This window comes from Phocoena sinus, chromosome 12 (assembly GCF_008692025.1).
Source record: "Phocoena sinus isolate mPhoSin1 chromosome 12, mPhoSin1.pri, whole genome shotgun sequence".
Lineage (NCBI taxonomy): Eukaryota > Metazoa > Chordata > Mammalia > Artiodactyla > Phocoenidae > Phocoena > Phocoena sinus.
Genome location: NC_045774.1, coordinates 83,059,620 through 83,083,222, shown reverse-complemented (window position 1 = coordinate 83,083,222; position 23,603 = coordinate 83,059,620). Strand labels below are relative to the sequence as shown.

General features: G+C 43.5%; 1 protein-coding gene across 3 annotated transcripts in view; it reads left to right on the top strand.

The window, feature by feature from the left end:
• The first annotated feature begins 360 nt into the window (after positions 1-360).
• SMAP1 (small ArfGAP 1) overlaps positions 361-23,603 on the top strand; it is a 151,739-nt gene continuing 128,496 nt past the window's right edge. Inside the window, exon 1 of one of the 3 annotated variants that reach the window (XM_032651912.1) lies at positions 361-693. In XM_032651912.1, the coding sequence (XP_032507803.1) occupies positions 576-693 (118 nt within the window). In that variant the 5' untranslated portion in view covers positions 361-575. The remainder of the gene's footprint in view (positions 694-23,603) is intronic. The other 2 variants (XM_032651911.1, XM_032651913.1) reach the window with 2 other exon arrangements.

Genomic DNA, 23,603 nt, shown 5'->3' with positions numbered 1-23,603 from the left:
CATGCGGGTCTCTAGCTTCTAGGCCGGTGCCTGTTTCCAAAGTGCCCGTGAAGAAACGTTGAATGCATGAAAGAATCCACCCGATCACTTATTATTTCTGCCTTTCCAATGTCGCGCCGCAAGAGCAGAGGCAAGGAAGCACATGGAAAGGTCTTCCTTTAGCGGGTCGGACCCGAGGCCCCCAGCGATAACCGTATCTGCAAAGCGGGGAAGCCCATCGCTGGCAGCGCGCCGCGTCTTCCCGGAACAACGTGGGCGCAGGCCCGGATCTAAAGCACCCGTCTGGCCCGTTTCCCGGGAGGCCCGGCGCATGCGCAGAGCGCCGGCGCCCGTTCCTTCCTTCCGGCGGCGCCGCCCGGAAGCCTCGGCCCCGACTCCTCCCCCTCGCCGGCTCGGCTGTGGGTGCGGAGCCGGCCGGGTGAGGAGGCGGGTTAACGTCGGCGCTGTCGCCGCTGCTGCCGCCCCTCCTCCTGTTCCAGCCGCCGCCGCCGCTTCACGGCCGAGTTCTCGCGGCTCCGGCGGCGCCCGGCGTGTCCAGCTGCGCGGCCCGCACCCGCGTCCGCCCCGCCGCCGCGATGGCGACTCGCTCGTGCCGGGAGAAGGCGCAGAAGCTGAACGAGCAGCACCAGCTCATCCTGTCCAAGCTGCTGAGGGAGGAAGACAACAAGTACTGCGCCGACTGCGAGGCTAAAGGTAGCGCGGCGTGGCCTTCGGGGCGGGGTCGGGGCCCCTCAGCGACGCCCCGGCGTCCCGGGCACGGCCGGAGCGGGCGGCCGGGCAGGTGCCTCCGCGGGTGGGGCCGCCGGGCAGGCCGCGTCCCGAGCTCGGGCTGCGGCGCTGGGCGCCCGGGGCAGGGCTGACGGTGCGGTGGTCGGAGCGCACCGAGTACGGCAGCCGGGGCGGGCGTTGAGGGTCGGAATTCATCCGTAGTGTGTTCTAGTCTGGCTTTTAGCCGGAACCAGGAGGAATTTCATTATGTGAGTCTCTTGGACGCTGGGCTTCTGTTCCTGAAGCCTTTAATTCGATTCTCTCCGCCCACCTAGCTGGGGGGAGTATATATGTGGACACTGGTTTGTATGCCCCTTAAACGTTGAAGGTGCAGTTTCAAGATCCAGAGACGAGAAGAACCTAATTTTAGTTTGTTCAGTTGGAGGGCTTTTGCCTCAGCCTTTGAAATAGAGGCGCTATTTTTAGCCTGTATGTTTTGGCTTTGGAGATGTGATGTATATTTAATGTCTTATAAGTAATCTCACGGGAAAAATGTTTCAGAGTTTTTTAAAAACAAACCTGTCCTACGGCTTGGCAGTAAAATCTTGCTTATATGTAGGTTTGGTTGGTTTGGTGATAGATCGGGGGTTCTCCAGAGCAGCAGTCAGCCTTTGGGAACGTCATTTAAGATTTCTGCACTGTTTGGCCTAGACCTTTCCTGAAGCTTTCCTGTTCTTCCTCGATAGTGTACAAATAAGTCACGTCTCAGCGGGCAGGTAATGTTTGATGAGACAGCCACACAGCATCGGCAGGTTCCTCTACTACAGCTCCCCGGCTACTGGGAGGTCCCGTGGCCAGACTGCAACTGGACCATTTGATGAACACTTTTCAATATCATAGTAGGCCGCTTGGACCAACCTTATATTTACCTTTCAGGTGATGAGTTGGAAACGCCTGACTATTGCACTAATATTTGTTTACCTGATATTGATTATGTGTGTGGTTTTCGGGGAATACTGTTCGGTACTGAGGCTCAGTTGCTCACTTACCACTGCACTAGTAAAACCCTGGAAAATGGGCCTTTGAAAGGCCCGAAAAAGGAAGGAGCTGAGGTTTTATAGTATGCATTTTGAGTAATAAGTAGCATAGTTAGATAGAGATGCTAGTAAGCATTACATCTCTTCATTAAAAGTTGAATAAGTTTCAGCAGTTACTTTCCTTTATGTATAGAAATCATTCAAAAATAATTTTTGTTCGAGTTTCTTTCCGCCAAAGGGTATTTTGTAAAATCAGATTTTCACTAATGCTTCCTAAAATAATTTATAGGTTTAAAAAAAGCCATTATTTACCACATGTTGACATTTCCATTTACTCATTTTGGGGGTGGGAGAAGGAGAATCAGGTACTTCTCAAATTAGGACCAAAACGTTATTTCTTCTGACCGGAGGCATAGGGAGCGTTAGTTTTGCTCACTAGTTGGATTGCCACTGAGGTCAGCAGATATGTATTGAATAGGTGTCTTTTTTATTTAGGTTTGTTTGGTCTTCTGTTTGTGTTTGAGAAGTGGAGAAGGTGGGAGAGAAGAGAGTAGTACCAAGTGCTCAAGGATGTGCTGTGAAAGGCGTGACCACCACAGTCATGATTTAGAAAGGTCACCACTTTTTCCTGTTGCTGATAAATCTAGAATAGTGTTAAAATGATCTAAATTATTTCACTGTTTTGTCTTAATCCTTCAGGGGAAAACAAATTACAGTTCAAACCACTTGTTGGTTGAATGAGACTTGATTTCATAGTTGTCATGATTGAAAAAAATGACATGATTGGGCAGTTGCTATGAGTAAATATATTTTGTAAAGTTTTTGAGTCTTTGGTATGATCCAGCTCCATTAGGGAGCTCTCTTAGTGGAATTCTTGGCTTATTACATGATTTTGGATCCATTATTATGTATGCCAGGTGACACAGTAAATGTAGGTAGTGGAATTCTGATTATATGTACTATTGTTTTTTTTTTTTTTTGCGGTATGCGGGCCTCTCACTGTTGTGGCCTCTCCCGTTGCGGAGCACAGGCTCTGGACGCGCAGGCTCAGCGGCCACGGCTCACGGGCCGAGCCGCTCTGAGCATGTGGGATCTTCCCGGACTGGGACACGAACCCGTGTCCCCTGCATTGGCAGGCGGACTCTCAACCACTGCGCCACCAGGGAAGCCCGTATATGTACTTCTAAAAGACATGCTAAAGGTCTTATTTTACAGCTCAGTTACTATAAAGCAGTTCCATATTGTATATATGAATTGATGTTCTCCTCACTGCCTAATAAACTATATCAAGCTTTTCATATACTTTGAAGCTACTTCCTAGTTAATTCAATTTTCTTTCTTAAAAAGAATGCTTCTTCCACTGCTCTTTGTACCAGAGCTAAAGTTTAGGGCTAGAGATCGCCCTATTCTGTTGCCTTTTACTAACCAGCAGAAGTCTGTCATTTGGGTTGTGGAATTTTCTTACTGAGTCACCAGTGTGTGCTTCCCCATTTGATAGTGTTTGGGAGGTAAGGAAGGAGAAAAGGATGGCATAGGTGCCAGTTTCCTGCTCTTGGTCCTACTCGTAGCAGATCTGTTGAGAGACTGGAGAATAGGACAGGTAGATGGTACCGCCCGTCCTCTCCCTGGCCTCCCTGGGGCTCCGTGGGAGTTTGAAAGCAGTTCTGTTGCTTGCCGGTTGGTGGCGCTTCACAGAGCCGTGAGGATTTGGAGCCAGACCCATGTCGACTTAAAAGTTTACTTTTCAGTGTTTAAAGTTTCGTTTGTGGTTAATGCTAGCAGTGATTCTGAGCACGTACGGGTTGGCATGAAAATGTGTCTAAGTTTTGGGGGGTCAGAAGCAGAAGGTGTTTGAACCCTAGAGACTGCCTGGTGTGGAGAGGTTAAGCTCTTGGCCCAGATCACCCACTCATTTCTTCACTCCAGACATCTTGACTTGAGGACACACTGCTGCGCGCTGTACTGGATTAGAGGACTGAACATGTTCCTAAGACCTGAAGGAGCTTGTTTAATAGGGGCTGCATTTTTGTGCATGAATAATTCCAAACCAGTGTGCCCAGTGTTAGAATAGTGGTTGTGAGGAGTGCCGCCCTCGCCACTTACTTTGGGCTGCTCTTCTCCTTGCACCCTGACTTTTGTGCCTTGGTTGTCTTCGCAGCTCCTAGAATGCTGTCTCAGGGCCTTTGCATATGATGTTTCTTCTGCCTAGGAAGCTCTCTAACAAGTTTTTACCTGGTCAGTTTACCTATCTTCCAGTTTCTGCTTAAGTGTCTCTTTAAGGGAAAGGATTCTCCTTGATCTTCCCAGGTTAGGCAAGGCTTCCGCTTATACATGTGAGACGCACCCTGAGTCCTTTATTACACTTAGCACAATTGTAATTAAACATTATTTGGGTAGTTATTGGGAAATCAGGGGTTGGGTTATAGCTTAAGAGGGAAGAGACCTCGTCTGTCTTGTTTTGCCTTGTAGGCCCAGCCCTTGGCACAGTGGGTGACATATGAGTTCATGCGACTCAGTAAATATCATTTGAAAGAGTGGATGTGGATGAGCACGGAGCTGAGGGCAGGCGGCAGGTGTGCGGACGTGAGTGCACATTTGGGCATGAAGACCAACCCGTTGGGAAAGACTCCCAGAAGCAGTCTCCTTTGATCCGGCTCTGAACGTGGGTGGGACTTCAGCTACCAGGTGGAGAAGGAATTAAAGGGCACAGTCAGGTATATAAAACAACATGAGAGGTTTCCGTACAACCCTTTTTTAGGTAAAGTGTTTTTAAGTATGCTCAGCTTTGGTGGTGGCAGGTCAGAGGAAGAGCTGGAGTGGTGAGAGTTGGCTGGCAAGTCACCTGGTTGTGACAGTGGTCCCCGCAAGAGTGTAAGAGGACCTGAACTCTCTTAATGTGAATGTACCGTAAGTCAGACCACAGGGCAGGAAACAGAACCACCGTAGCTGTCATATAATTTCTATTAAGGAATAGGCCGCTCACAGCATCATTGAAAGGGCTGGAGGAACAAAAGTCAGGGAGCCACTACTGGACTTCTGGTTTCAAGGGCACACGCTGTTGCCCCTGCCACCACTGCCCTGCTGCTTCTCCCCCCCGAACTGATCGGAGAACCAGGACTGAGGCTGCTGCGGCTAGTGTCTGTTAGACGTTTTTGTCGGTTGCCCTGACTGTAGAAAGATGGCCTCTGCTGCGCTTGTGCCTTCCACGTGCAGACCACTGGCCGACCTCATTGATATCCAGTCCCTTGCCTTCAAGGGAGCCTTTTAGCTTTCTAGCTTCTTCACAAATTAGAAACGTGAAATGGAGATTGTGAGGCCCAGTCCTAGAGTCCACTGTGGGTAGCTGAGGACGGGGAACATTTTTCATTAAGTGTTTGATACTTAAGAGTTCTTATATAAACCTATTTTAAAGCAATTCTCAGGGCTTCCCTGGTGGCGCAGTGGTTGAGAGTCCGCCTGCCGATGCGGGGGACATGGGTTCGTACCCCGGTCCGGGGGGATCCCACGTGTCGCGGAGCGGCTGGGCCCGTGAGCCATGGCCGCTTAGCCTGTGCGTCCGGAGGCTGTGCTCCGCAACGGTAGAGGCCACGACAGTGAGAGGCCCGCGTACCGCAAAAAAAAAAAAAAAAAAAGTAATTCTTATTAAAAAGTAAAGTTCACCTTGAGGTGTTTATGATGATGTTGATGCTTGTAGGATAAATTCATGTAAACAGAAGTCTGTGATTATAATTCATCTAAAGAGACCTGCCAAGCTAAAAGTTCCCCCAGAATGCTAGGGGAACTTCAGTCTTACGGGTCCGTTTGTATAATTCTGTGGATCCCGAGGTTTTCCCTGATGATTATGTGCAGAGTTGTGGTGTTGAAGCCGCGATGGAAACCACGGGTCTCTCTGACTCATCAGTTTATAACTTTGGCTGCATGTGGTCCCCTGCTTTTTTCCTCCCAATACTACTTCTTTGTCTTTTTTTAAGATTAAAATGTCCTTTCACTACTTGATTTCATTAATTAAGTAAATTTACATCTCCTTAATTCTTGCTGTACAAGATACGTATATTGCCCTTACTGACCTGTACAGACTTGAACCCATGCTTTCTGTAAGGCAAAGTCAGATATTTGATATTGTAATTATATACTGACTACATTATAAACTCAAGCCTTTTCCTCCTGCTGCTGCTGCTACTGCTAGTGTTTTCCCTGGATAGAATCAACTCATTTTTCTCTCCATTTCTCAATAGGAGAAGATCAAAGAAACTTGGAGGCCATTTTGTTTATGTTGTAGTTATTATCGAAAGTGTTGCCTGCCTTACATTCTGACCACTTTAAAGAGTTGATTTAACAGACTTAAATTTTGTTGGTAAGTCAGTATTTTCTGGTCACTGCAAAGATTAAGCATCATGTCAGGTACTGTCAAGCGTGCTAAAAAGTTTTGCATGTGGCACACAAAGTAGTTAGGGATCTCAATAGATAAGAAACAATAATCAGTTAAATACTAATCTATTTGTAGATTATAAGTTCATTAAAAATGTAATATGGGGAGAACTCACTGTGACTTGGAGAAGGTAAAACTGTAAGGTTGGAAGTTCAAATAAAAAAAGCAAATAATATTACATACATACAAATAAATTAGATAGTGCTTCCTTCTTGCCAGGCACTGGTGTGATCATATATTTTACACGTGTTAATTAACATGTATAATAAATCCTCAAAACAATCTTTTGAGGTAGGTAATATTATTCTGTCTTACAAATGAGGAAACTGAGGCACACAGAACTTAAGTAACTTTCCCAAGGTCATACAGCTCGGAAGTGGTAGAGCCAGGAAGATTTTTTTTTTCGGCTGCACCGTGTAGCATGTGGGGTCTTAGTTCCCCGAACAAGGATCAAACCCGTGCCCCCTGCAGTGGAAGCGTGGAGTCCTAATCATTGGACTGCCAGGGAAGTCCCAGGAGTTTTTTCATTAAAATTTTTTTGGTGGCTGCCATGTATTTCAAGCACTTCTCTAGGAGCTGGGAATGAATCAAGGAGCAGGTAGATGAGGTCCATTTTAAAGGATCTGTTGGTCTGTTGGAAGCAGGACTGATTGCAAGGTCGGCCCCTGGCTGGCATCGGGCCAGGGGGTAGGGGTGGGGTTTGGATTTGGGAAGGGTCTCACCGCCCTAAGTGATAAGCCAGTCACTGTGGCTAAACTCTTCATACAAATAGTGTGGTTCATGCTGAACACCTGCCTTCCTTTTGGGAGTCTGGAAATGGCATGTGTGGTAGACAAGCCCCTGGGCAAAACCCCTTGGCATGGAGTCTCTAGTGAGCTTCCCTGGTTGGTGACACTTCACACCTGTTGTGAGAACTCATTGCTGAGAAGCATATTCAGTGCAGCTCCACTGGAAGGGGACACCTGCATGTCTGTGCCCGATTTCTCCGCGACTTCGCTCCTTGTACCTTTTCCTTTTGCCAGCACGCTTGGTGGCCTTCTGCTGTAATAAATCACAGCCACGAATACAGCTGTACGTAGAGTCTTGTGAGTCCTCTTAGTGAATTACCAAACCTGAGGGTGGTCTTGGGAACCTCCCAACATAGTTGATAGTGTGTATTTTCCTCCAGTATGTTAAGAGACCATGTCGTCTCAGCTTATCTCAGTTTGGTCTAGAGCCCAGCCTGGGGGTGCAGCCCAGAGGAGCAGGTGTGAGCGTTAGGGGAAATTCCGACTTTACTGGGATGAGATAGAGGTGGGAATCTGGACTGTAGAGTCAAGATTTTGAACCCAGGAGATCTAGCTCCAGAGTGTATGTTGTTAACTGCATGTTCCCTGTTTGAAAGAAAACATATGCTTTTGTAGTTGAAATTCTTGATAGAAGAGGTTAATTTGGGGAAGAGATTACCACCTTCAAGCTGACTTAAGGTATTTCTCAGAGAGATTATTGCCAAATGTATGCAAATGTGGACAGTATTTAGTAAAGCCGGGTGTGAGTCTTAACAAGCTTTGCCTCTAACTTGCTTGGTGAACCTGTCCTTGCTGAGCCTTACTGCAAAGATTTATTTCATCTCCCTCATGATCTGTGTTATTTCCTGAATTCCCTACCTGTGGTCACTTCTATGTCAGTATTTACTATTATTGTTAATTTTAAAAAATTCTATTTTTGAGGGTGTATAATTATTATTGAGGGCATGAAATAGTTTGGGGTCTTATTGAACTTTGGATCATGATCAAACCTTTATACTGTTTAAAAACTTTTCAATGATGACTTAGGTCTTGCTGAGCAAATTTACTTGGTATTAGTTTTAATTATCTCAAGGCATATCATGTAACTAACAGGAATATTCCTCACTGGTTGAGAGGTCCTGTTTTGTGGAATGTTTTCATTTTAATGCTTTCTTGGAGTAGAGTAAAATCAAAGAAATACCCCCTCTTCCAGTCAATCACTAAAGCCAAGACATGGTTTCATTCATCATTTTAAAGAAAAAAACCTATAGGTATATTACATTTTCAATTACTTGTGCACATTTATCAACGTCAGTATTTTTTGCCTAAGGTGTTAGGTGGAGTTTTGTTAACTCTGAATGGCATTTAGCTGTAGTATCATATAGAAATGATTTTTTTGAAAATATTTTACTTGAAACAGAGCTTTAGATGAGGTGCTGTTGGAAATATGTGCTAATTTCTTGTTCACATGTATTTTGAGTGGTAAATGTGAGGACTCTGAGGGTCCAGAGGGGAGAGAATTATAAGCTTTCTAGTAATCTTCTATTCTCTTCGACATCCTCCTCTCCCCAACAGCTTTTGGTCTTCGTTTTATAAGAGATCCAAGTGATTGCTTCTAAGAGTGATTGATAACAGACCTTCAGATGTCTGCCGTTGATCTTTTATAGAGTGCATTTCAAGGACCAACGATCATCTTGAACTCAAACTTAAAAAGAAAATAAAAGGAATTTTTAAAATTGTGTAGCAGATCGTATTTAGGATAGCTTTATCTTCCAATATAAGAAAATCTATAAAAAATTGTGGTTTAGTCTGGACTTTTTCTTAAAAAATTGAAGTATAGTTGATTTACAGTATTGTGTTAGTTTCAGGTGTACAGCAGAGTGATTCAGTTATACATATGTATATTTTTTCAGATTATTTTCCATTTAGGTTATTACAAGGTGTTGAATTTAATTCTTGTGCTATACAGTAAATCCTTGTTTTTTATCCATTTTATATAAAGTGGTTTGTATCTGTTAATCCCATAATTCTGACTTGTCCCTCCCCCAGCCTTTAGTGACCATATGCTTGTTTTCTGTGTTTCTGAGTCTGTTTCTGTTTTGTATATAGATTCATTTGTGCTACTTTTTATTTTTTAGTTATTATTTTTTGGCCGCACCGCACAGCTTGTTGGATCTTAGTTCCCCAACCAGGGATTGAAACTGTGTCCTCGGCACTGAAAGCGCAAGTCCTAACCACTGGACCACCAGGAAATTCCCAATTTGTGTTTTTTATTTTTCAGATTCCCCATATAAGTGATGTTATATATTTGTCCTTGTCTGACTCACTTCACTAAGTGTAATCTCTAGGTCCATCCATGTTGCTGCAAGTGGCAATATTTCATTCTTTTTTTGGCTGAGTAATACGGTCTAGATTTTTTTTTAGTTCATGCATTTCTACTCTTGAAAGTTGCTTTTAGTGTAGGGTGGTGATGGTGCACGGTGCCAAAAAACTAGCAGAAGTGTGTTTATTTATTTATTTTTTTTAGAAGTGTGTTTATTGAAGTGAAATGATCATTCCTGGTATATTAATTTCCTGTTGCTGATATTACAAATTATCACAAACTTAGTGACTTAAAGCAACACAAATTTATCATCTTATAGTTCTGGAGGTTAGAGTCCAGAAAGAGTCTTACTGAGCTAAAATTAAAGGTGTTTCTTCTGGAGGCTGTAGGGGAGAATCTGTTTTCCTATCTTTTCCAGCTTCTAGAGGCTACCTGAGATGTTTGCCTCCTCACGCCTTTCCTCCATCTTCAGGGTGTCATCTTCAGATCCTTTCTCTCTGCCTCTCTGCTTCCGTCATTGCTGTGATTACATTGACTTTACCTAGATAATTCAGGAGAACACTATCGCATGACTTTACCTAGATAATTTAGGAGAACACCAGTGTCCTTAATTATTCCTGCAAAGTTTCTTTTGCCGTGGAAGGTGACATATTTACAGATCCAGGTATTGGACATCTTTGGGGCCATTATTCTGCTTACCACAAGTGAATTTGTGATAAAGTTGTATATTGAACCTAGATTTTTATAATAGGTACTGCTCTGGATGTACTTAAGAGGGCATAGGGTGGTGAAGTGAGTACAGTTTAAATTAGCCATTCTCACAGAAATTATTCTTAAAATCTCATATGCACACAAGAGTCATTTAACGAACTCTTTGCAACATGACCATTTATGTAGAAAATCCTTAGAAATTTATAAAAAAGGTATTAGAACCAGTAATTGAGTTTTCAAGGTTGCAGGAATCAAGGTGATTATAGAAAAATTAACTATTTCTATATACCAGCAACAAACAGTTGGTAAGTTGAAATAAAACTTACCATTTGCAATTGTAAAAAAATATGAAAACTTAGTGATAAATTTAACAAAATATATGCAAGACTTGTATGCTGAAAACTACCACAGATTGCTGAGAGAAATTAAAGAATACCTAAAGAAATGGAGAGATGTACCATGTTTATGGATTAGAAGACACAATCTTTTTAAGATTTTAGTTCTTTCCACATTAATCTGTAGATTCAATATGATCCCAGTAAAAATCTTAGAAGCCTATTTTGGTAGAAATTGATAAGTTGATTCTAAAATTTATAATGAAATGCAAAGGAGACCCCCAAATCTGAACAATTTTGAAAAAGCAAAAGAACATTGGGTTTCTTACACAACCTGTCTTCAACAATTAATAAAGCTACTGGGCTTCCGTGGTGGCACAGTTGGTAAGAATCTGCCTGCCAATGCAGGGGACATGGGTTCGAGCTCTGGTCCGGGAAGATCCCACATGCCGTGGAGCAACTAAGCCCGTGTGCCACAACTACTGAGCCTGCGCTCTAGAGCCCGTGAGCCACAACTACTGAACTCACACGCCACAACTACTGAAGCCCGCGCACCTAGAGCCCGTGCTCCGCAACAAGAGAAGCCACTGCAGTGAGAAGCCCGCACACCTCAACGAAGAGTTGCCTCCGCTCGCCACAACTAGAGAAAGCCCGCACGCAGCAACGAAGACCCAACAGAGCCCCCCAAAAAAAAAAAAAAAAAAAAAAATATAAAACTACTGTAATCAAGACAGTGGTATTGGTCTAAGGAGAGACATAGATCAATGGAACACAATAGTCAAGAAATAGAGTCACATATAAGGTCAGCTGATTTTTAACAGAATTGCCAAGGTAAATTCAGTAGGGAGAGGTTAATCTTTTATACAACGACAGAATATTCCTCGACCTTTAACTCATACTGTGCTTGAAAATTAACTTGAAAGGAGTAATAAAAGTTGCTGAGATCTTGAGTTAGGCAAAGATCTCTTGGATAGGATACAAAAGCACAATCCATAAAGATAGAATTGAGAAAATGAACTTCATAAAAATTAAAAACTTTTGATTTTCAAAAGACACTGTTAGGGGCTTCCCTGGTGGCGCAGTGGTTGAGAATCTGCCTGCCAATGCAGGGGACACGGGTTTGAACCCTGGTCTGGGAAGATCCCACATGCCGCGGAGCGACTAGGCCCGTGAGCCACAGCTGCTGAGCCTGCGCATCTGGAGCCTGTGCTCCGCAACAAGAGAGGCCGCGATAGTGAGAGGCCTGCGTACCGCGATGAAGAGTGGCCCCTGCTTGCCGCAACTAGAGAAAGACCTCGCACAGAAACAAAGACCCAACACAGCCAAAAATAAATAAATAATAAAAATAAAGGAATTCCCTTAAAAAAAATAAGGACATTTTTAAAATGAAAGAGAAAATCATAAACTGCAGAAAATATTATATCTGATAAGGACCCTTATTTAGAATAAGAAAAAATTTGTACTAGAATGTTAATAGCAGCTTTAATTCATAATAGCCAAACACTGGAAACAATCCAAATGTCCATCAGTTGATAAATGCATAAACATACTATGGTACATCCATACAATGAAATAAAACTTTGCAATATAAAGAAACAAACTAGTGATACAGTCAGTAATGTGGATTGATCTTAAGAACGCTATGCTTAGTGAGGAATCCATACACAAAAGACTCCATGATATATGATTCCAATTATATGGACTTCTAGAAGGGTAAAACTTATAGAAAATAGATCAGGGGTTGCCAGGGATTGGGGGTGAGGGAGGGTAGCTCATTTTACTTTTCAAAAGTAAAATGCTGTACCAGTATGTTGTTTTATTCATTTGGCAGTATAACAATTGCTGTAGATTATATAGCAGGTTCTAAATTACTTTAAAAGTCTGTACAACTTATACACTCTTGAAGTAATTTTCCTCTTCCATGGTCTGAGTAAAGATTTTGCAAAAGTAGTACTCTTTCTTTTTTTTTTGCGGTACGTGGGCCTCTCACTGTTGTGGCTTCTCCCGTTGCGGAGCACAGGCTCCGGACGCGCAGGCTCGGCGGCCTTGGCTCACGGGCCCAGCCGCTCCGCGGCATGTGGGATCTTCTCGGACCGGAGCACGAACCCGTGTCCCTTGCTTCGGCAGGTGGACTCTCAACCACTGCGCCACCAGGGAAGCCCAGTAGTAGTCTTCTTGATCCTGGCTTAAAGGGTAAAGGATCCTTGATTGGTGCCCCTCCCCCTTCCCCCTCCCCCCTCCCCCTCCCCCTTCCCCCTCCCCCTTCCCCTCCCCCTTCCCCTCCCCCTTCCCCTCCCCCTTTCCCCTCCCCCTTTCCCCTCCCCCCTTTCCCCTCCCCCTTTCCCCTCCCCCTTTCCCCTCCCCCTCCCCCCCATTTTCACGTCTATCAGAATACTAATGAGTACTTAAAAATAGTTTGGAAATTATTGGTTTAACCTTTTGTTTTTTCTTGGGAAGTCGTGTTATTCATACACGGCTCTGAAGTTCCTTATGGCGCCTTTAGAACGTCAGTTTTTTGGTGCCCCTAGGGTGCAGGATTTTCTATTAGGCACTATGATAATTTGTAGGGATGTAATGCAAATACAGTGTATAGATAAGATCGCCATAATATTCACCAGAAGAATGCCACTTAGTACTGTGAACTCTGAGGAGCTCTACGGTGATCTGTCGTGAGACCAGTGGCCCGCTTCCTAAGACTTGGAAATCATTATTTGAAGGAAATTCAAATCATAATAAGCAACCTGGGACCCTTGGGAGTCTTCAGTTGCTTAGGTTCCCTCCCAGCTTAGTAAAGCGCTTGAAGGCAGGTCTATGCCTACGTATCTTTTCCTTCTCCAGAAGGTAAGTTGGATTGTGTCTTTATTAGTTGTGTGTCTGCTGCAGTTTCTTGAAATTTGTTGAAAAAATTAAAATTTACTTGTTATGTGGTTGTACATATAAGGAATTCCCCTATCATAGATTCCCTGATTTTAATGGCTTTCTGTTGTACTCTGCAAAGATAAGTTATTGTTCTATTAATATGCCCTTTCAGCATCTAGAGTTTGTAATCACAGAGGGGTTTTCCTTAAGTTTATGGCTTTTCTTAATAATTCTTTGCTGCTGTTGAGTAAAATTCTATTTTTTGTCTCAATGGAGATAGCGTACTCCACTCCAGTATCGGGGCTCATGATAGTAAGACATAAATTTGAATAGATATCTCCGAACAGAATTGTGCATCACATTTGATGGCAGACCATGGGGCATGACCTTGATAATAGGGAGCTGTACCTGCCAGTCTTAAGAGTGTGAAGAAGTCACGTCTTACATAGGTGGTTAGATTCCAAAATCAGCTTTAACTGTGCTTTACACCCCCTCAAAGAACAGTGCGTATGATTTTATGTCTGTAACCCTGGGTAGTTATTCTTATGAAAACTAAAATCTCAGTATGTTAGAAGAGTTAGACTTTCATTAAAGGAAAGAAGAGGGAAAATTTCTGCATTTTGAACTGTTCTACTTAAAGTTAAATATCACGTTCCTAATGGTGAGTGGGGCATAGGTGGATATTCCTCAATTGTTTCTCCTTGATGGTGATGTTTCCTGTATACCATTTTCATATTAAGCTTGTATAATCTTAATAAACATGTTGATAAGTTGATAGGATTATCCATGATGGTTTTTGCATGATATAATGCATATGAAGCATTTATACAGAGTCTGATAGATATAAGTAGTCAGTAAATGTTGGATGTGACTCCACAACCTTGCTTTTTGAACAGCAGAGAAAGGAGTGTGATTGGAGATAAACTGAAATGTGTGTAATTAAAGTCAGGTTCCTGAAATCTCTTAATTCTTAAGAGATTAAGAGATCTGTTGTCTGCCAGAGTGAGTTTTGAAGATAAAGAGAAAGCAGGTGCAGTCCTGTGTACAACTTCGCTGAACACTTCAACCACATCCATTTTACTAGGTATTTAAAGAGGATCAAACACGGTACCTTCTCTCGAGGTGCAAAATTGTGCTGTTACTGTGTTGACCAGAGCACTTAGCCATGTCAGTTCTCTCCCCCATGAACAGTCTTTTCCTGCTTTCATAGAAGTACTTTGTGCGATTCCACAGCAATCCCAAGGGCATAAGAATTCCCACATTAGAGATGGGAACCCTGAGACTTTAACTTGGTCAGAGTTGCTTTGGTGCCAGGATTCTGACTGAACTCTGACGAGACCCTCCAGCCCGTTGTGCTGCTTCTCATGTGAGATGTTTGTCTTGGTGTGCTGGAGTAGACCATGAGGGATTTTAAGAAACTGCTTTAACCACTTCAGATGCCCTGCTGGAGCCCTTTCCATGTCTGCTTCCTGCCGACTTCTTGTGCCCACCTGCTGGATCCTTCCTAGGACCTGCAGGAGGAAGGAAGGTGGGCTAAGCTTCCTTGGAGCCCCCTGAAGCGAGGCTTAAAGGGCTCCTGGTTTCCAGGGGAAGGAGTGTGGGGGGGATTGTAATCTAGTGGTAGGAAGGTTGACAATCTGTATTTGTTTCATTTCATATTTTGTTTTATTGTATCTCATTTCATCGTATTTTATTTCATAATTCAGTAAGAAAACTGTACTGATGCTCTCTGTTCCCACCTGGAAGGATTTCAGAGTAATTCAGATGTGGGAAAGAAAGCTTGGGTGCCAGAGGGAGACATTTTGCAACACACATTTAAAAAGACATGGCAGTCTTGTTAACATATTGATATAAATGCTGAAGAGATTGTCATAGATGCACAGTTTTAAAGTGCCCTTTATAGCTGAATTTTAAAAATAAAGGAAAAAATACTTTTTGCTTTCTTTTTCCTCCCAATTACTTTTTAAGAGAATTGTCCAAGGTTTCAGATGTAAGAAAATTGCTTCTTCCTCCTGATTTTGGCTAAGTTTTATTGTTGTGAAAATTTTCTGAATTGTATTTATTTTAACATGTATAGATGTATTTGATTATTTCAGAAGGGTTAACTTTTTGATGTGGTTATTATAGGAAGTAAAAGAAAAAGATAAATTCTATTGAAATATTTGATACAGATACTTTCTCTTCTTTGTAATGTGGTTTCCTCTTCTGTTTCCATTAAATTATTATTTTTATATGTAAAGGTCACTAGTCTGTTGCTGCTATTACTTCCCCCGTATTGTCACATTCAAATAAATAATTTTTCCCTGTGGAAATTGTGCTCAACTATTGTACAGAAGCAGTTTTCCCTATAATTATTGACTGAAAATTAGTTATTTGGAATTTTTTAGTGGAGACAGCGGTTTCACTTCCGTAGATAAGACAAGGCTATCAGGTGGTTGCCTTCATTGGGCTTTTATCTCTTGTCCCACATTTAGGCAGTTACACTTCTGATTGTTTTTAACTTATTTGTTAAAGTATGCCTGTAAACAACAGGAAACAGTGAGTGGTTTTTACCTAAAATAAATGTTTTTCTAGTTTTCAAAAAATAGTGGAGGGGACTTCTGGATTTGGGTGTGGCTTCGAGACTGGAAGGAGGTTCAGGTGTCGCTCCGTCCTAACAACAAGGAAAAGCTGAGCAGGCTGAACAATCAACAGCTCTTCTTAGGTCTATCAGAAAAATGCGGTCGCAGGGCAAGCTGCTGTCCCCCAGATTGCAGAGACAGGTGAATACAGAGAATCACAACTTCCATCACAACTCTGGGAACCAGTACTGAGCTGGGAAAACGCAAACTGCAATAGATGAATTGCTGGAGGCTCCCCCTGGGCGGACTCAGGAGGGCCACATATGTCTGTGAGCTCAACCTCAAGGGGCTCAGCGCAGTGCATGCCGGAGAAAAGCTCCTAGTGCTTCTGGCAGGAGGAGGGGAGAAGGAGCCATTTTGACATGCACCAGAGCGTTCTGTTCTTTTTAGCAAGGTAGGCCCTCGGGAGAAACTATTTAAATAGAGCTTAACTGACCCCGGCAAGGAAGTACCTAACTGCAGGCAGCTCTAGCCTTTCGAGTGATAGAAGGGAAGTCCCAACTCCTGCCTAATCTAGCCGTCCTGTCCACCCGAAGGAAGGGGGCGGGGGTGGTGGTGGGGTGGGGGAAGAAACGGAGAAGGTTTGTGACGTTCCCAGTACAGAGGCAGAGACTCACTGGCAAACTGAAACCTAGTCACAGGGCTATAGCACGCTCCACTCGCCAGCCCCTCACCACCACATTGCTGAGGCCTATTTACAGCAGTTTCTTTTACCCGGGAGGGCATGTCCGGCCGTCAGGTAAAAGCTACAAGGCATACTAGAAGGCAAAAATATCGTTGAGGTTCTTAAATTTCATAGTAAAACTGTTATCAGGTATTCGAAGTATGGTGATAGTCTGCAGCCCACACCTTGTGAGATATAAATGTAATTGGAAAAACCTGGAAAAATATTTTCATATGTTTAAACGAATGTATAAAACACATGTATATATTACTTAGTATGTAACGGCTAAAGTTACTATATGTTCAGATTGAATAAGCTTATTTATTCACATCAGATGTATACTAAATTCCTTAAGTCTAAAAGTTTTTATAGAGGGAGAGTATCAGTCCCAAACAATACTTACTGATCCGCCACAGCTGAGTAACAGATCTTTAGACCAGTACCACTCAGCTGAGCTTTAATCTCTATGGTACACCTTGAATATTTATTTTCAAGTTACTTGTAGAATTCACACAAAGTAAGGAGCATTATATTGATCAGAAGACATTTCATATATGTATGTGTCCCCTGAAAATATTTAAAGTAGAGGTTGTAATTATTATTTATGTTAAGCCTGGGTTTAACATCTCTTTACCAAGTCAGTGGTAAGGAAAAAGTTGGGAGTGGGGCTCTTCAAAGTTAAAAGGCACTATACTTTTTGAAAAAGTCCTTTACAAAAAAAATTTTTTTGTAGGCACATTTTTGGGAAGTAGAATATGTACTGAGTATTAGAGGACACTGAGAACTTACTGTTAATTTGGTAGGTGTGGTAATTGTGGTTATGGGGAAAAAACATATTTTTTAAAGCTTCATACTGAAGTATTTAGGGGGGTGATGTCTTTTGCCTGAAATTACTTTAAGAAGCTTCAACACACACAAAAGATGAAGATGGCAAAATATTAACAATTGTTGAATCGGCAGTGGGTATGTGGGTGTTCACTATACTATTCTTTATGTATTTCTGTATTTGAAACATTTTGATAATAAAAGTTAGGAAAAATTTCTAGTTTTTGTGCCTAAGGAATAAACTCAAACAAGCCATCAGCAAATAAGGAGGACCCTTCTGGACTTAAAAAATGTTCAGTTCACCTTGCTGTGCATTTTTTTCCTCTTCAGTTAGAAGACTATATTAGTCATCTAGTCTTGACTGACAGTATGTATCTGGACATTTATGTAATCTCATACCGAATGACTGTTTTTCAACATCCTATCAACTATTCTGAACATGCTGGGAGTCTGTGTAAACATACCAAGAGAACAAAAGAAGTTAAAAAAAAAACCCTTCAAATAAACTATTATTACAAAGACAGTGATTAGGGAGTAAATAAATTAGCTGTTGGCTCTTTATGGTAGACCCTACTCATTTAAGGATGCTGGATCAGAAAAAGGATTATCATGGAGCTGTTTACGTACTGACTAGCTGTTGTTAAGAAAGTGTTTGAAAATGTAGTGATGAGTGTGGTACTAATTTCTCTTCTTCCTTATCCTGTTTTTTAAGAAAACAATGAATGGCAACAAACCATGAAAATACACCAGAACCTCTAATGCTGATCCCTAACTTATATTTTATCCAGGGGTTACTTAAAGAAGTATTGGGAAGCAGCCGCATAGCACAGGGAGATCAGCTCAGTGCTTTGTGGCCACCTAGAAGGGTGGGATAGGGAGGGTGGGAGGGAGACGCAAGAGGGAGGGGATATGGGGATATATGTATGCATATGGCTGGTTCTCTTTGTTGCACAACAGAAACTAACACAGTATTGTGACGCAATTATACTCCAATAGAGATGTATTAAAAAAAAGTATTCATTTCACATGTATTTTCTGAGCACCTCTTGTGCGTAAGGCATGGCTGCTCATTGCCATACAAATTGACGTTGTATAAGGCGCTAATGAATCCTGACCCCAGAGCTGTCTGTATTTAAGACTTTCCATCGTAGGGGATAGAAAAGGAACTAGAGTTAACCTAAGTAAAACAGCATTGAGCATTGTTGTTTGTTTGATCAGAAGAAGAGGGAGGCTTGCCCCCCCCACAGGACTCAGTTCTTGAATCTCTTCGCTTCTGTTTGTATTCTCTTCCTTGCCAGTCTCATACAGTCTCTTGCTTTTAATTATCGACTGTGAGTGGATGACTTCCTGATACATATCTTCAGACTAAAGACTTGATCTCATCCCAGAACTCCATACTCATATATCCAACTTCGTGCATTGTTCATCCAGGGGCTCGAAATTAACATGGCTTAACTTAATTCTTCATCTTCCTCCTCTAGGCCTGCTCCTTGGACAGTCTTCCCCATCTTACTGTGCCCTTTTGCTCAGCCCCCAAACTTTGGAATTTTCCCCATGTGAACTGCAGTAGTCTCCCAATTGGTCTCCCAGCTTTATTCTTGCCTCTGTGTCCGGTTCTAACCCAGCTGCCAGAATGATCTTTAAAAAGTCAGGTTAGGTAGTCAGATCATGTCATTGCTGTACCGGAAACCCTCCATTATTTTTGTCTGTCAGAGTAAAAAGCCAAAGCCCTTAGAGCAATCCACACCGCCCTCCCTGCCCCTGAACTTACTTACTAACCAGGCTTCTGTCGCCGCGCCTTCTCACTTGATGTTCTCTCTCCCTGGAGTGTGCTTCCAGATGTGCACATGGCCTGGCCTCTGCTTCTAGGTTAGGTTAGGTCCTCACTCATTGTGTACTTAATTTTGTTTAATATTTGTCTCCCTTTCTAGGGTGTAGGAAGTCGGATTTTTGTCGTGCTTGGTAAATATTTGTTGAATGAATAAATGTCCGATGAGGGGGAGAAGCATGTTCGGCACGAGAACAACGTGTGCTGCCAGTTTAAGACGTTATTTATGAAAACTGAATAACCACGATACAAGCAGTATCTGAAAAGCTGATTTATCTCAGTGGTTCTTGGAAGTATTTCATGCAGTATATTAAGTGTTTGATGAGGGTCTCTTTGACTTTGGTGATTCTCTTTCTGGAAAATAAGACCTCACTCAATATTTTTCTTTTTCTAACTTTTTCTTTTTTAGCTGATGTAAAACTTTGTTTAGTCAGATTTATAAAAGCCACTGTTTTTTCTTTTTTTGCGGTATGCAGGCCTCTCTCTCACTGTTGTGGCCTCTCCTGTTGCAGAGCACAGGCTCCGGACGGGCAGGCTCAGGGGCCATGGCTCACGGGCCCAGCCGCTCTGCGGCATGTGGGATCTTCCCAGACCGGGGCACGAACCTGTGTCCCCTGCATCGGCAGGCGGACTCTCAACCACTGCGCCACCAGGGAAGCCCAAGCCACTGGTTTTGAATACTAGAATCATATATTCTTTTCGTATGTAAACAAGTTGAGGTTGTTTTAGTAGGGCTTCAGCTCTGAAAACAGAACACTCTGGGTGTGTTGGCAGAAATGCTTTACTATAGGAAATTAGGTGCTTGTGAAAGGCCTAGGAGGGGTGGAAGAGCCAGTCCCAGATCACAGAAGGGCTGACCTGCCAGGGAGCCGCCAGCCCAAAGGCTGTCCCTGGACTGCTCAATGTGAGAAAGACCCAAGTTAGCTGTGACCCTGGGACTAGAAAGCTGCAGCTGCCCTGGTACCCTTACAAGCCGGTACTGGAATGTGGGGTGTTCCCGTCATCCCTCAGAACCGCTGCTTCTCACCCAAGACTCAGCTGGAGACTAGACATTCTACCTTCCGGTTTTCTTGCAGAAAACAGCCAGAAAGGCAGGAAGATAGTCTCTACCTCACTTTTGCTTTCAGGTACTGCATGAGTGCATCCAGTTGGTAGAAACTAATTCTCATTTGGAAGTCTAACTACAAAGGAGTCTGAGAAGTAGAGCTTTTTGAGCTTTCCGTCCTCTGGCACCCCAGAAATTGGGAGGGGTTGGGCGGTTATGTGAACAGATCAATATTGTCCCCATGGCCCTGTCTTAGCTGGTTTCAGAGTGAGCAGAAGAACATCCACAGCCTGACCTGGGAAGCTAGAAGGTCCCCGGGCAGCCAGTTTTGTGGCTCTGCACCTCTGGGCCCCTGGGGCGTGGCTCCCCTTGCCTGCTTCCCCTTTCCTCACCACTTGCCTGCCTTGTTCGTTTGTTTGCCTGTGCCTCAGCAGCTCCTGAGTCTGTCTGACCTGCTCTTTGGCTTCCTGTAGGCGGTTGTCTCTTTCTTTTGGTCATAAGGGGGGGCTGCAGGAACAGCAGGTGGTGTTCCTTCTCCAAGGCCAAGAGCGGGCAAGCTCTCCAAGAAGGAAGCTTGGCGTACATAGTTAACACGTGAACACAAGACTAGTTGCCGACGGGACGTGGTTAGCTCTGGACGGGAGAAGGAGGTCGGGACGGACGTGGAAGCGTTGGGGAGGAGCGAGAGTGAGGGGGTCTGCAGGGTGAGGGGTCAGCTAGGTGAAGTCTCGACGAGAGTGACGGCAGGGGGTGCTGAAGGAGGTTTGAGGGTGTCCTCTGCACAGAATACTTGCTAATAGTAAGTGTCTTAAGAGTATCGATAATTCATAAGTAGTTTAAACTGATATGTCCCCTCAGGGATGGGTACTTACTTTCTAACTCCTGTGGCTGCAGACAGCCCTGCGCCAGAGCTTTGTGTGAGCGCGGAGCTTCCTGAGAGCAGATCTCGGCTGTGGAAGGCGCCCCTGGGAGCGCTGCAGGGGAAGTCTGCCCGCCAGCGGGCCCCCAGCCTGTCCCTGGGCATTTGTGTTCTTGAGAAGTTTCAGTAAATGGGGTTGATGCAGGCGGTGTCACACTTTTATACTGCATTTTTTGACACTCTTAAATCGAACATTTTTAATACGCTATTGGTCATTTCTAGTCTTTTATGATTTGCTCCTTTATTTGGAGGTGGGGATGGCTGTCATTTTCACATTTTTCTCATGACCAGTTGTTGGGTCATTCCAGGAACATTCATTCCTCTGAGTTTGGTGCCAGGCACACCATTTACCCCTAGATCATCGGTCCCCAACCTTTTCGGCACCAGGGACCGGTTTTGTGGAAGACAACTTTTCCAATGCCGGTGGCCGGGGGCGGAGGGGAGGGATGGTTCAGGCGGTAATGCGAGCGACGGTGGGGAGCGCCGGGGGCGGGGGGAAGCGCCGGGGAGCGGCAGGTGAAGCTTCATTCGCCTGCCTGCCGCTCACCTCCTGCTCTGCGGCCCGGTTCCTTAACAGGCTGCGGACCGGTACGGCCTGCGGCCCAGGGGTTGGCCCAGGGGTTGGGGACCCCTGCCCTAGATGCTCTCAGCCTGTGAATAAGTGACAGTCAAGCACTTTGCACGGATTTTCAGTCACTGAAAAGTCTACTCGTTTTGTAACTATGAAATTGTAAAAAGTTTAGAGATAGAAGAGACCTGTCAGGTACCTGGTCTGATCTCCTATTAGAGATTAATTAACTAATTAATAGGTTAAATGCCTTGCTCCAAGCTGTGACAGTGAGAGGATGTGGCAGTGAACCACATTTTCTGCTTTGTGAGGCCAAAGCAGCAGATGGTCTTCCAGACAACTGGAATGTGTTACTACCCTTGACCTTCAATGAAGGTATCTCTCAGCTTTTCAATTTTTAAATTCTCCTTAAATTCAGCCATTGTACAAAATGAGAAGGGAGGTAAATTCTGGGTTTTTGTGCTTAACCAAACTGTATCTGTATAATGGCAGAATATTAAGAAAAAATTGAATGAGGAATGATTACATATTAAGTATTTACTTACCTGTTTATTTAAACATAGATTTGGCAATAGCTGTGATACAAACATGCTTTAAAACTTGGAACGCTGTTTGTTGGTGTCTGCTGTGTTCATTGAAAGCACATGTCATCTCATGAAATAGTGTCAAGAATAGTTTAAAAAAGAGGTAGTTGTAAATACTGAATACCTTTCTGCTTGAGAGAGAAATTTTGCAAAGAAAAAGTACTAGAATATTTATTAAAGTAAACAAGCTAAAGGAAAACTGTAATATGCTTTCTCAAACTTCTGAACTTTTAAGCTGAATTTCTGAATGATAATCACCTGAACAAAGTGAGAAATAGGTTTGACGAGGCTTAAACTTTAGGACAGGTGAAACAAAGATTATTGATTCTTAAAATTAAGCTTCATTTTATTTTCTCCTTTTATCTTATATCACCCTGATGACCAGCGGACTCTTAAATGATTACCACAGTTTAACTTCTTTGCCAAAGTAAATCAACATTTGGAAAATGGCACAGGAATGCTGTATTTGTAGATTTTGTTAGTTCTCTAAAGAATCTTCTTAGTTTTATAGTCTTTATGGATGTTTTGAATTTATTTACATATTTATTCTTTCTTCCCAAGTTTAAGGAGGTAAATATAATAAAAAATGATGTACTTATATATTTTGTAACTTTTGCTCTGCTGTTACCCTTGAGAGGCACCCTAGTTCAGTAGCTCAAAGCATGGGCTTTGAAGGCGGAAGCTCTGTGTTGAAATCAGCTCTCCCGTGGTTGCCTCTGGAGCTCTTTTTCTTTTTTCTCCCCTCCTCTCCCCTTCCCTTTTTCTCCCTCCCTCCCTCTCTCCCTTCCTCGCCTCTTCCCCTCCCCTCCCTCCTTCCTTGTGGTGGGAGTGTGGTATTTAAACTTCTAAGCCTCAGTGTCACTACATGTAAAACGGTGATCCCTGTGTCACAGGATTGTGAGGGTTAACTGCGCTGTGAAGTGGTGCCCTGGCACAAAGTAAGGGTTTGATAATTTAGTCAGGTCTTTGTTTTGGTTTTTTAGCACTCGTAGTTATTTTACTACTTTGAAGGAAGCATTTGTGAATTATGTTTTCTCTGGTAAACAATGAAATTGAGCAAATCCTGAGACTGCTCCCACTCAAGAGTACTTTATGGAAGGCTCAGGAAAAGAAGGCAGCTACCTCTCTCTCTCTCTCTTTCTCTTTTTTTTCCCCCCCTTTATCTGCTGGTCCCTTAAGAGCAGACATGAGCTAGAGGCGTAGGACAGAAGCCCTCCTTGCCCTGCCTTGCCCCGCCTTGCCCCGCAGGAGCCTTCGCTCTAAGGGGACAGGCTGGCCGAAAGCACAGCGAGTAGGGCCAGCCTTGCAGAGGGAGCTGGGGAAGGAAGGGGGGAGCAGGCTTGGAGGAGGAGAGCGGCCGTCACTCTGGGGAGGAGGGGC